Source organism: Octopus sinensis, linkage group LG3 (assembly GCF_006345805.1).
Source record: "Octopus sinensis linkage group LG3, ASM634580v1, whole genome shotgun sequence".
Classification (NCBI taxonomy): Eukaryota; Metazoa; Mollusca; class Cephalopoda; order Octopoda; family Octopodidae; genus Octopus; species Octopus sinensis.
This window is the reverse complement of record NC_042999.1, coordinates 162,161,261-162,174,299: the sequence shown is the minus strand read 5'-3', so window position 1 is coordinate 162,174,299 and position 13,039 is coordinate 162,161,261. Positions and strand designations below refer to the sequence as shown.

Below are 13,039 nucleotides of genomic sequence, written 5' to 3'. Positions count from 1 at the left end.
CTTTAAGGATGCCCCACAGAACTCCAGTAGCCTTGTTCCCTCTTCATTTCAGGAACCAATTCCATAACTCCTATGTACTCCTGGAAGGTACCTTAAAATTGTTTCAGAAGACCACAGGCATCAATAAGCCCCACAAAGCAAGAAAGGGTACCAGAGACTTACTGTCTGGTCAAAGTTCAAGAAAATTTGTGCAGGAAGTGAGTCATGAGATAGTAGTTTCAAAATCAGGTGTCCTTCTTATTTTGAAGCACTGTCATTGGAAAAGTTTCATTCCAAAAATAGCTCATGCTGTCAATGAAGATGATACAGATGGAAGAGTGAAATTTTGCAAGTAGTACTTAACAAGATATTTTGAAGGTCTACACTTTCCAACAAAGATTTTCTTGGAGTGATGAGGTTACATTTAAATTAAATGGCTTTATTAAACAGTGCAGTTGCACCTACTGGAATCCTGAGAATCTGTATGTTACGGAGGAACATATTGATTTCTCAGGAGTTACAGTTTGGTACAGTTTATAATCAAAAGGATTAATCGAACCATTCTATTTTTGATGGTGCTGTGACTGATCTCAGTTACTTGGAATTGCTGTGGCAATCTGTCAACATGATTTTGAAGATGGGGAATTTTATTTTGAGCAAGATGGGGGACCCCTAAACCACCATATTATTGTAAGGGCCTGTCTTTATGAGATTTTCCCTAACAAGTGGATTAGATAATGAGGTTCAGTAGGATACCCTCTGTATTCACTGGACCTCACACTACCAGACTTTTTTATGAGAATACTTAAAAGATAAAGTAAGGTATACTAGCCATCTCAATATGGCTAACCACTAAGGGTGGGTGTTACTGTAGCTTGTAGCCCCAGGAGAACATCTCCTCTAGCTGGCTTTAGGCACACTTTCTGTGCCCTTATGGTATTTGCAAAGGGAGGTCATTCCTCCCTCGTCAACCTAGGTGACACGCATAGTATTTGTCTGTCTTCAGCATACGGCAGTCACCGGTTGTCGATGAAGGGAGTCCCAATGCAAATCTTTATATCGTTTTTCCAGTAACTTTTCGTCACTGATCTTGAAAAACTGTATGCAAGCAATGTGAAAACAGATGTTCATAAAAAAATTAAATTCTGTCTGCAAATTGTATTAAATTTTGAAAGTGAAATGTTTTTAATAAACATTATCTTTATAATCATTCAGTGTGCGTATACATTTTTCTGAATTCAACCTCTATATATAGTTCTCTGTATCTGATATTACGAGAGAGAGAGAGAGAGAGAGAGAGAGAGAGAGAGAGAGAGAGAGAGAGAGAGAGAGAGAGAGAGAAGAGAGAGAGAGGGAGAGATGAATATAAAATTATTACTGTCAATACTAATAGGTAAAGACTTAGGTTATCTTCTGTTATAATTTGTAGCCAGAAGTGGCAGTTGATGACCTGCGCCTGAAGAAGGTGAAGTTTGATTTATACAGCCAATGTCCATTGGTCAAATACTGTATGTACAACAAGAAGATGTCAGCAATTTATTCGATACCATCCAATCAAATTATTCAACGCCTTCAAAGAACTGAGAAGACATATCCTTTTTTTTAAATTTTGGTAGATTATCTATAAGTAAAGAAAAATTATAGTTGATATCACATAATATTTGATACCATTTTCCAACACCTGATGATAAAGCAATAATGTTCCCCTTATTGTGTATATTATACTATAGTTGAAAATACCCTTCTAAAGTATGCATATTGCACTATACACATGACATATCTTGACATTCCAGTATGCTACACGTTACTATACTACACCAAATAACATTGCAGTATACTGACATTATCATGTTCAATGATTCCTACTTGTATCACATAACATCAAATTACACTACTCTTCTGTGTTTATATAGCGCTTTGCATTGTACTATTGAAGTTTAAACTTACGTCAGTATGGGACAGTAATTCATAACTTAAATCTTACAGTCAGTATTCTTTTTTTCTTTGTGTAGGGTTATATATATTAAGCGCCATGATAGATCGTTAGCCACTACACACATTTTTTCTCTCCTTGTTTTTTCTGTGTCCCTTTCTGTAGAAGAGCGTAGGCTCAAAACGAAAACGTAAAAGACTTTTTCTATTCCTGAGCGTTATACTAATACATCTGTTTGTTTTGTACACCACCTGTCTTTTGTTTTTTTTGTAAACTTTCCCTATATATATATATATAGTATATATTAAACTCTCCCTATATATATATATATATATAATATATAGTATATATATAGTATATATATATATTATAAATATATAGTATATATACGTATATATATATATATATGTATATATATATATGTATATACGTATATATATATATATGTATATATATATATGTATATATGTATATATATATATATATATATATATATATATATATATATATATATATATATATATATATACAGAACGCCATGTTGGATCGTTAGCCCCTACACGCATTTTTTTCTCTCCTTGTTTCTTTTCTGTGTATCTTTCTGTTGAAGAGCAGAGGCTCGAAACGTAAAAGACTTGTTTTATTTCTATTCCTGAGCGCCATACTAATACATTATTTGTTTGTACTCCACCTGCCTTCGTCTTTTGTTTATTTTCGTAAACCTTCCTGTTATATATATATATATATATATATACCAACCATGTATGTATTTGTAGAAAGATAGGTAGACAAATAGGCAGGTAGGTATAATACATAGATAATTCCAGATACAATTATCACAACCATAGACAACCTGACTTCCTCCTAGGCCACCATTTTGAAGTTAAAGACAGGAAGAGGTCATACTTTTACTGATAGAATAGAGTATTATGGAGGTATTTCAAAGTGACCATCTCATAATGCTGTTTATACTTTCAGTAACCTCCCAGTCCTTTTTGTTCATGAAATCTAAAGGATATGCAATTGGTCCACAGGAAGATAGAAACACTAACCTAACACATTACTTCTTTTTGGATGATCTGAAAATATATGCTAAGAATATAGATGGTATAAAGGAACACGGCCTAGTTTTGATATTCTTAAAAAAATATAGGAATGGAGTTGGCCAGGATAAATATTCTTATATTGTTAAGTGAGGAAGATATTCAAGTCCATCTAGAAATATTACTATCAATGGCCTGGCTATTTCTATGATATCTGAAAACATTTCCTTTGATGGAAAAGACCACATAATTAGGGAATACAACACCAGGATAAAGAAAATATGGTCCTTGGAACTTTCTACATGCAATGAATTGATTAGCCCTCAATATGTTTGCTGTACCAGTGCTACTATTAATATTCAGGCTACTTGAGTGGATGCCGGATGAGATCTGGGCTATTGATGGGCTGTTAATCCTTACCTGGATTTTCCAGATCAACAGATGTAGAACACCTATTCTTGAAATGAAAACAAGGTGGCAGAGGTTTAACATCAACACCAACTATTATTTAACGTGATATTACATCCCTTCAGCAACATCTACCAACTACCAAATGTTGAAGTCCTGCCAATAATCAAGTTTGTATACGTGGATAACATCATGAAAGTGAAAAGGAGCTTCAGAGAAGTTAAACACCACTGCCTCAACAACTTATCGAAAGAGAGGTTGCATGCATGGCTATATTTCCTATAGGATTCAATGTGACAGCAACATTGGCAACTAAAGTAGTCACTCCTTGGACTAACAACCCAGATATAGGTTCTCATTTTGCAATTCATCTGTAGGACGCAGCCTTGAAATACTTGATGTACAGTGGAGGCGCAATGGCCCAGTGGTTAGGGCAGCAGACTTGCGGTCGTAGGATCGCGGTTTTGATTCCCAGATCGGGCGTTGTGAGTGTTTATTGAGCGATAACACCTAAAAAGCTCCACGAGGCTCTGGCAGGGGGTGGTGATCCCTGCTGTACTCTTTCACCACACTTTAACGGCGGTGCATCAGCATGGCCGCAGCTCTGAGCTGAAACTAGAAAAAAAAAAAAAAGTGATAAGGTTGCAGGTAAATCCTTTACTTGCAACGTCTGATGCAGGCTCTGTGGAATCAAAATTGAGGATGCTACTCATATCATAAATAGCTATCTGAAAATATTCTCATAATATTACCGAACTCTGAGACATAATTTCTGATTACAAATATCTTGGGTCATACATATCATCATCTGGAAAAGACTTTCTAACTAGAAAGGGTATGGCCTGGTCAGCCTGTAATGACATGCATGAGATCTGGTCATCAAATCTAAGTAGAGACTTCAAACTTGAAATCTTCAAAGCCACAGTCGAACCAATTCTACTACATGGCTCAGAAACCTGGACGTTATCAAAGAAGCTTGAGAGGCGGTTGGATGGAACCTACACTCGCCTCCTTATGGGAGCTCAAAATCTCTCGTGGAAGCGCCATCCAACCAAAATGCAAATATATGGGAAACTACCACCTGTGTCATCTCTTGTGAAAGGTAGAAGAGTCCAGTTTGCTGGACATTGTTGTAGAGCTGAAAAAGAGGTAATTTCTCCTCTTCTCCTCTGGAAGCCATCTACTGGCAATACCAGAGGGCGCACACTCTCCTACCCTGATGTAATCTCTAGGGATACAGGCATCCAGCAACAGGACCTCCGTAATGCCATGATGGACCGTGAAGTCCGGCGTAGCATGGTAAATTCCATTGTCTCGACCACGGTCGAACAATGATGATGATGATGTTGTGGCTAGAGCATTATCTAATAAAATATGGAGAAAAGATAATCCTGAAGAGACAACTATACAAAGGTACAGTGATGTGGGTGGAATAACCAAACATAATTTGAAAAAAATATTGATAGAAAGGCACAGGAGTGGCTGTGTGGTAAGTAGCTTGCTAACCAACCACATGGTTCCGGGTTCAGTCCCACTGCGTGACATCTTGGGCAAGTGTCTTCTGCTATAGCCCCGGGCCGACCAGTGCCTTGTGAGTGGATTTGGTAGACGGAAACTGAAAGAAGCCTGTCGTATATATGTATATATATGTATATGTGTGTGTATATGTTTGTGTGCCTGTGTTTGTCCCCCTAGCATTGCTTGACAACCAATGCTGGTGTGTTTACGTCCCCGTCACTTAGCGGTTCGGCAAGGTGTTGTATACTGGGACTGAACCCAAGATCATGTGGTTGGGAAGCAAGCTTCTTAACCAAACACCCATGTACAAATACACACACACATTTGAACATGTGCATTGACTCCTGAATCTGTAGCTTGTAGACTGTGCTCATTTTTATATTTGACAATGAATTAGCAATGAAGACACATATTTTGCAGCTGCTTGACAGACTAAGAGAATGGACTTGTTATAGGAAGGCTCTAACAAGATTTGAATTCATGGTCTTTTTGTTTAATATTGCTCTTACTTATGTTTTATAAAATACTAGCAGTATCGCCCGGCATTGCTCGGGTTTGTAAGGGAAATAACTATATAAGCATTTTTAGAGATGTAAAGTATAATAGCCATCTCAATATGGCTAACCACAAAGGGGGGGGTGTTACTGTAGTTTTTTACGTTCTGAGATTTAATAATAAATTTTTAGAGAGTTACTTCCCTTATATATGCCAAAAATGCATTAAAAATAGGAAAAATATGATGGTAAATTTTTTTAAATTGTAGACTCATCGTAGACGTGCGCTAATACCCAGAAGGGCTCGATATGAATCACGACTATAAGATACCCAGTTTTGGTTAAACTGCACCGCAAAATGTGGGAGTAGTTAGGAATCTAAATCGTAGGAGACAGACAGCACACAACCTCTCTTTTATATATAAAGATACTGCACAGTGGCTGTGATATTACAATTCTGATGAATATAAAATTACTTGCAGTGAGTGTTAAAAAGAAGAACACTTTCTGTCAATTTCTTGAATTTGATGAGAATCAAATTGCATTCCATACAATGAATAAGGGAAATTACTGTGTTCACTTTATATTTTAATTCTTCAAGAAGAACTGTGACTGATTAATTTCTGTGGATGTAATAAGGAAAATGATTTGAGTATCTTGATTCTTCAACCTTTATTGGAGACCAATTTAATCTTGGTTTGGATTAATCTTTACAGCTACTGATTCTTTTGACTGATTATTGACTGTCTGAATCTTTGAAAGTCTACATTGATTATTGAATTCTTTGAGTGTCTGGATCACATAAAGGGTATTTTGAAAGTATGGGTTAACCAGCAGATCTATTCAGCATCTTGAGCAATACTGGAATGATCAGGAAATCTCTAACAGTCAAGATCTGTCAAGAATGAACTGCAGAATCCTAAATTTATTAAAAGAACATTTTGTGCTCTAATCAATTACAGTGTTGCATACTAATTGATAACTAATTGTAAATTATGTAGGTTCATTATAATTGTTGATCTCATATCTATCTTTCTATGGCTTCAGTATATATAGTAGCCTTCTATGCCTCTTTTGATAACAAATATCTACAAAGTTGAATATATTTAAAAGTTTGCAGCTTATTTGTTAGATGGCTGTCAGATTGCTAATGTATGGAATAACTGCCACAGAATCTGTTTCTTATCCTTTCAGGCTTATTTCACACCTTTCTACTGTTCCTTTCCTTAATGTCTTACTCCAGAGAAAATATTTTTGAACAAAATAAAATTATAGAGTTCTTTTATTCCCAGAGAAACTATGATGATGTTAATAAGAATAGGTAATACAGTTTTTATTGTAATGCTGTTAGCATCAACTTCACTTCCAGCACTAACTCTATGATTTAGGTAATAAATTCCCAACCAGTACCTTGGTGTTACTCATTATAAGCAGGGTCTCATATAGTGTGGAGTTGCGTGCTAGAAGTGAGAAGGGACAGTAAGAAGAGATTCTATTCCTTTTAGTGAGTGTGTGCCTACAGACGAAAAAGACTACCCACCCACTGATACTTTTTCCATGTTGGATTATATCAGATAGGGCCCAGAGGGGATGCTGAAAAGGTGATTTTTTTAGGGGACATAAGGATTTGCAAGTTGAAAATATTTGAGAGACGTGTGAAAAAAGGAATAATGGTAAAAAAATATGTTGCAGTACACAAGGCAAATCCATAGTATAGTGAGAGGTTGATAGTGCAGAACCATACCAACAATATAGAGACAGTGGGAGTTCCTGGGTCAGATTACAGACCATTGCACTGAAGACCCTCAATTTGTACAAAAGGAGAATGGACAAATGGAGAATACTGAATAATCAATTAGGTGGGGTTTTTTTTTTTTGTGTTGAGTTGAATCTGAAGGGTGAAGTGAAGTTAGAAACACTGAAAACTATGTTACAATAGGTACCGGAAAGAAATTGAGGTGCCAAGTTCTTTGGTGGCAAAAAGAGAGGATTAAACATATTAGGAGAGGTTGTTGAAGAAAGAGCATCAGTTGGAAAATTCAGGTATGGAAACTTGAAAACAAGCCTTTTGTAACTGTATGAGGATATGAAAAGAAAGTGCAGAGACTCAGGTGGGTCAAATATTTCTCAAAAAAAAAGTATCAAAGGAGACAAAGAAAAGACTGCAACAAACAAACATACAAATTTACAAAAGAGGATTTTTTAAAGAGAGAATATCCAAATCATTAGAAGTTTGATGAGAAGCTGCAAATGCATCTGAAATTCACATATTCAGATGAGAAGTAAAGACAGTCATTTGTGGTGGCACCAGTGCAACAATAGTACAACCAATTTGATGGGAGAGAATTATAACTAAAGGAAGATAATGCTGTGATATGGATTGTACAGACTGGTATGGGTCAGAATATACTTTTTTTACAAGCTTTCCATGTATTGGTTTTGGATAAATAAGATTTTGCGGCAGATTCTCAAGGCGCAGGAGTGGCTGTGTGGTAAGTAGCTTGTTTACCAACCACATGGTTCTGGGTTCAGTCCCACTGTGTGGTATCTTGGGCAAGTGTCTTCTACTATAGCCTCGGGCCAACCAATGCCTTGTGAGTGGATTTGGTAGATGGAAACTGAAAGAAGCCTGTTGTATATATGCATATATATATATATATATGCGTGTGTCTGTGTTTGTCCCCCTAGCATTGCTTGACAACCGATGCTGGTGTGTTTATGTCCCCGTTACTTAGCGGTTCAGCAAAAGAGACTGATAGAATAAGTACTGGGCTTACAAAAGAATAAGTCCCGGGGTCGAGTTGCTCGATTAAAGGCGGTGCTCCAGCATGGTCACAGTCAAATGACTGAAACGAGTAAAAGAGTAAAAGAGAGTGTTGTGGTAGAAACTAGTTGTAACAGCTAGTTGATGTGTTGGGGAAGAGGTGTACACCCCAAAGTATGTATGGCCTTAAACAGAAGTAATTACCGTGATATCAAATTGCTGAAGCAGGTCATGAAAGTTATGGAAAGGGTTATAGTCTAGTTAATTAGAAACAGAATTAAAGTAGGTTAGATATAGTTTGGTTCTATGCTTGAAAGAAATACTACAAACAATGAATATACAGGAAGTGTAGTGGAATTCCAAAATATTAACAGAGAAAGTAGTGTAGTGTTTGTGGAAGATTTGCAGTGGATGGAAGCACTCTGTCGGTTATGACGACAAGGGTTCCGGTTGATCCGAATCAACAGAACAGCCTGCTCGTGAAATTAACGTGTAAGTGGCTGAGCACTCCACAGACACGTGTACTCTTAACGTAGTTCTCGGGGATATTCAGTGTGACACAGAGAGTGACAAGGCCGGCCCTTTGAAATACAGGTACAAGAGAAACATAGTAGCTGTTACAAACTTTCATCTATAGGTTCGCATTCTGTTTGAAATATATTTATCTAAAAACTTAATTTGCTGACATCTTGCTTCCATAGTCAAAAGAAATCCTTATACAATGTTGGTTTGTCTTTTCCAGGCTGAAAATTTGAAGATCAGAATGGCGATTGCAGAACTAATAGACAAGCACTGACTTTGGCCAGTGATGTGAATAATATATGAGATGACCTGGCCTAAAAATAATACTCTTTTTATGTAAAGTGTGGCCAAATAATCACATCTTGTTTCCTACCACTTCTTTTCTTCCTTCTTCGACCAGATTCATCATCATCATCATCATTGCCTTCATTTTTACCTCTGTTCTTCCATACTTGCATAGGTAACACTGTAGATGAAATAGCAATCCTTTTCTGACTTGTCAGCCAACACTGCTGATGCTGTAAAAATAGAACATAAACTCCCAAAAGATAAAACGAGAGTTTATATCCATATTTTTGGTTGACTTTTGATAATGTAGCAAGTGATGATAGTGGTTGCAGAAAAAGCATTGACAACAGCCAACTTATACAAGTGTTAAAGTTTTTAACTACATATACACAGGTTTACACTCAGAGTGGTACGACCCACTCAAGCCATTTTCACAACTTTCATTCACCTTTTAATAAATTTACTCGAGGACAACACCTCCCTCTCCACCCTTTCCTTTTCAAGTAAAACTTGAAACAGTTGATGTCAGCTCTACCATAGGGGAATGTCTCTGTCATCATTCCTTTCAGCCTTGTCCACCAGAAAATCTCTTTTGCCACAACCGCTGGAGGGCAGCAGGGCAATCATCACTATAAACTCAGCTGACAGAAGGGTCTGTCCCACATGTGACAACAGCTGTTCAACATAACTCCACAAGCCATCGATGCCCAGATACTGAATGAAGGCATGCAGAATTGTTTTGTTACTCTACGTGCACCTTGGTCAAGCCTGTCTGACAGCACATCTGAGCCGATGGAGTTTATCCTGAACTGGTAGTACTTCCTGGCCAAAGACGTCTGAAAATTATCTATAGTAGTCCCTGACCAAAAAGTTCACTGGAACAGACTAGACTGTTTATTTTCATCAACACCCAGGGTCTCCCCAAGGATGCTGCACTTCCCTGCCACTAATCCTCTATATGCAGCTAAAGTGGAAGATCCACTGATCCTATTGCCTGAGTGCCTGGTGACATTCTAGGTGCCAGACACCCAGTCTCAGTCAATCCTTCACCTAAGACTGCAGCTCTGTCTAAGACTTGAGCTGCAGAAAAATGTGTCTCCCAAATGGAGCCCATATATGCTCAGCATCAAGAAATCTTTGCAGGTGGTGCAACCTGAGCACATGTCTGCACATCAGAAGCCATGGCATGCCTAAGCCACCATGCAACAGGTGCTGACAGTAGATTGACTGCCTGACCAGTGGAATGTATTCATTCCACAAGAAAATAAACAGGAAATGCTCCAACCTAATCAAACAATAATAGGGACAAGGCACAATGATCAGGCAATAAATGATGATGGGGACAATGTAGGCATTCACCACCTTTGCCCATTTCTGAGTAAGACTGGCCATCCTATTCATCCCAGTTCTTATCCACCTGGAGGTTGGGACCAAACCCAACCCCAGATAGTTTAACTGGTTTGTCAGTCCAATGTCTGACAACACCATCTGATGGCATCGATCTGCCTCTCTAGGTGCTCCTTCACAAGCTCACTAACTTGTCAGCATTGATTTTGACCCCTGCAACCGACTCATACTCCTTTGCAATGAAGCTGACCATCTCCACTTTGGAAGCATCCGACACAATGATGGTGACATCTTCTGCATACACTGACACTGCCCTCTTGAGTCCCAGTTCAAAAGGGATGTCCCTCAACTGTTCCAGCTTCCACAACATTGACTTGAGAGCCAGCAAATACAGAAAAGGTGGCAGTGGGCAGTCCTGATGGACCGAACATGCAATGCAAAATGGTTCCGATAGGTGGCTGTTTACTTTGATCACTGAAGTGCTGTTGAAGTGCCACTCACATCTACTAAGGCTCAAGTACCATGCAACCATTTTGGCTCACCAAAGACTGAATTGTGGCTTTGTTGTCACAGTGGGCCTCTGCTATTGTGGCCCATCAAGCGGCTTTTGCTCTCTCATTTTCTTGAGCATGCTCTGACAATGCATCCTTCATGCTTCGCATTGAAGAATTGGTCCAGCAATGAAGAATCACCACCAGCACATTGGTTGCAATACCTTTCCTAAGTACCGCTTCTAAGTTTCCAAGTTTCACTCTATTTTATTCCTTTCTATCACTAATGTCTTACTAAACCTTATCAATTTTACTCTAATTGCTCTTTTCAGGGCAAACACACCATTTGTTGTTGACAACTGAGCCACCAATGCCAACTTAACTAATTTGTTAATTTGGTCCCTATAAGTTTGGCACATCAGGAATGATGTGTTCAGCTTCCAGTACCCAGATCCCCCACAATGAAGTCTAAGTTGACTGTGCAGATCCCAAATTTGTGGTCTGTGTAGCTGTTAATTTTAAAAAGTGGACAACTTATACAATCCTTATCAATTGGCCTGCAAAATATTCTATCTAGATATGACCTGTGGTTTGTCCATGTCTACACCAGTACATTTGGAAAACCCCAGTCAGTACTGCTCAGATGACTGAAAGTGTCTGAGCAGGTTTGCAAGGCTTTTGCACACTCCCTCTTCTAACAGCTAGCTCCACACAGTCCAAATGTGTATCCAAGATGGAACTAAATAGCATAGATTAAATTTGCTTGACATCCATTTTTGTCCATCCCACAGGTCATCACAGTGTTTGTTCTTATTTGGATTTATTGCCCTCTTAGATAAGTTGGAGGACTATGAATTTTATGTGATTAATTTTACCTTGGTTTCCTTAGCTGAATACTCTTCCTATACCAACCACTTTGCAGAGTGGATTGTATGTTTTATCATGGTGTCAGTACTATAGAGTTTATGAAACCAACAAGACGAAAGGGTCCTCTCAATCCTATGCTATCTCTGTTTACCATCCAGTTTATAGAGTACTGGGTGCATTTTATCATGGCAGCAGCACTGTTGGGGTTGCCTTCTGCCCTCTAATACTAGGCCTTACTCTATGCTATAGTGTGTCTGTTCATTCAGTGCAGTGTGAGCAGGAGACTGAATTGCAGATAGTGGTGACAGAAGAAAGTGGGATATGTACACCCTAGTTTTTCCTGTCATCACTGAAGAGAACACTTGTATGACAAGACTCAGAGACATTGGGTTGAAGGAGTTGGAGAGGATAAGGGAGAATATGTTGACAGCCACAACATCCAAACCAACATATGCAAGGACAACCATGCTTTTACTTATTCTGATGTGTCATTTCAAGCACAGCGAACCACCAGGAGTCTCGGTTGCCTGTCATCCACTCTGAGTCCCAATGTCTGCAGATCTTTTCTCACCACTTTGTCTCACATCTTACTGGGCTTACCCCTTCCACATGTCCCTTCTACAATTAGGGATTTGCACCTCTTGATGCAGCTGTTTTATAAAAGCAAAAAAATGCGAAATGTTTCTCTAAATTATTTTTTGTCTTCAGATATATTCATGAGACGTATAAAAAACATTTGTTTAAACGAATTAAGTTTTCAGACTATTGAGTAATGATAATATCCCAGATGAAAATCTTTATTTTCAAAATACATATTTATATTTACACAATGTTTTGATCAGTTCAGCCTGATTGGCACCAAATTTTAGTTCAAATCAGACTGGGACAAATGAAGATATTTGGAAATATGACACCTTATGATGATTAAGACTAATTGAAATTAAACAATGTGTCCTCTTTTTAAAGATAATACAGTATGATATGAGGAAAATATGGTCACTGTTTCTAGTGGATTAAGCCACTATGTGGAAGCTTCCTCATTGGCTTGATGTCTATATAATTAAATCAACTCTAGAATTTAACTGATAATTAATCAACCCCACCTTAAAGTTAAGCTTAATAAGATTTGACAAAATTAATTACTGTAAGGAATTAATCTGAAAATCAACCATTTCTTTTGCTTCATTATCTTTTGCCATCTGCAATACTATTTTCTGAACATTGGGACAAGGCAACATATTTGCAGAAGGCTGTAGGAAATTGAAATCTTTGCTCCTATTGGTGCATAATTGTTACTTCATCATCATCGTTTAACGTCCGTTCTCCATGCTAGCATGGGTTGGACGGTTCGACCGGGGATCTGGGAAGCCAGAAGGCTTTACCAG

The 13,039-nt window shown here is 38.0% G+C and overlaps 1 protein-coding gene across 1 annotated transcript in view; it reads left to right on the top strand.

Annotated features, from left to right (window-relative positions):
- The window catches only part of LOC118762651 (protein FAM227B-like), a 110,287-nt gene that overhangs the window by 96,819 nt on the left and 429 nt on the right, over positions 1–13,039 (top strand). Inside the window, exons 12-14 of the mRNA XM_036501572.1 lie at positions 1,409–1,569; positions 6,614–6,696; positions 8,882–12,945. Coding sequence (XP_036357465.1) covers positions 1,409–1,569; positions 6,614–6,650 — 198 coding nt within the window. The 3' untranslated portion in view covers positions 6,651–6,696; positions 8,882–12,945. The remainder of the gene's footprint in view (positions 1–1,408; positions 1,570–6,613; positions 6,697–8,881; positions 12,946–13,039) is intronic.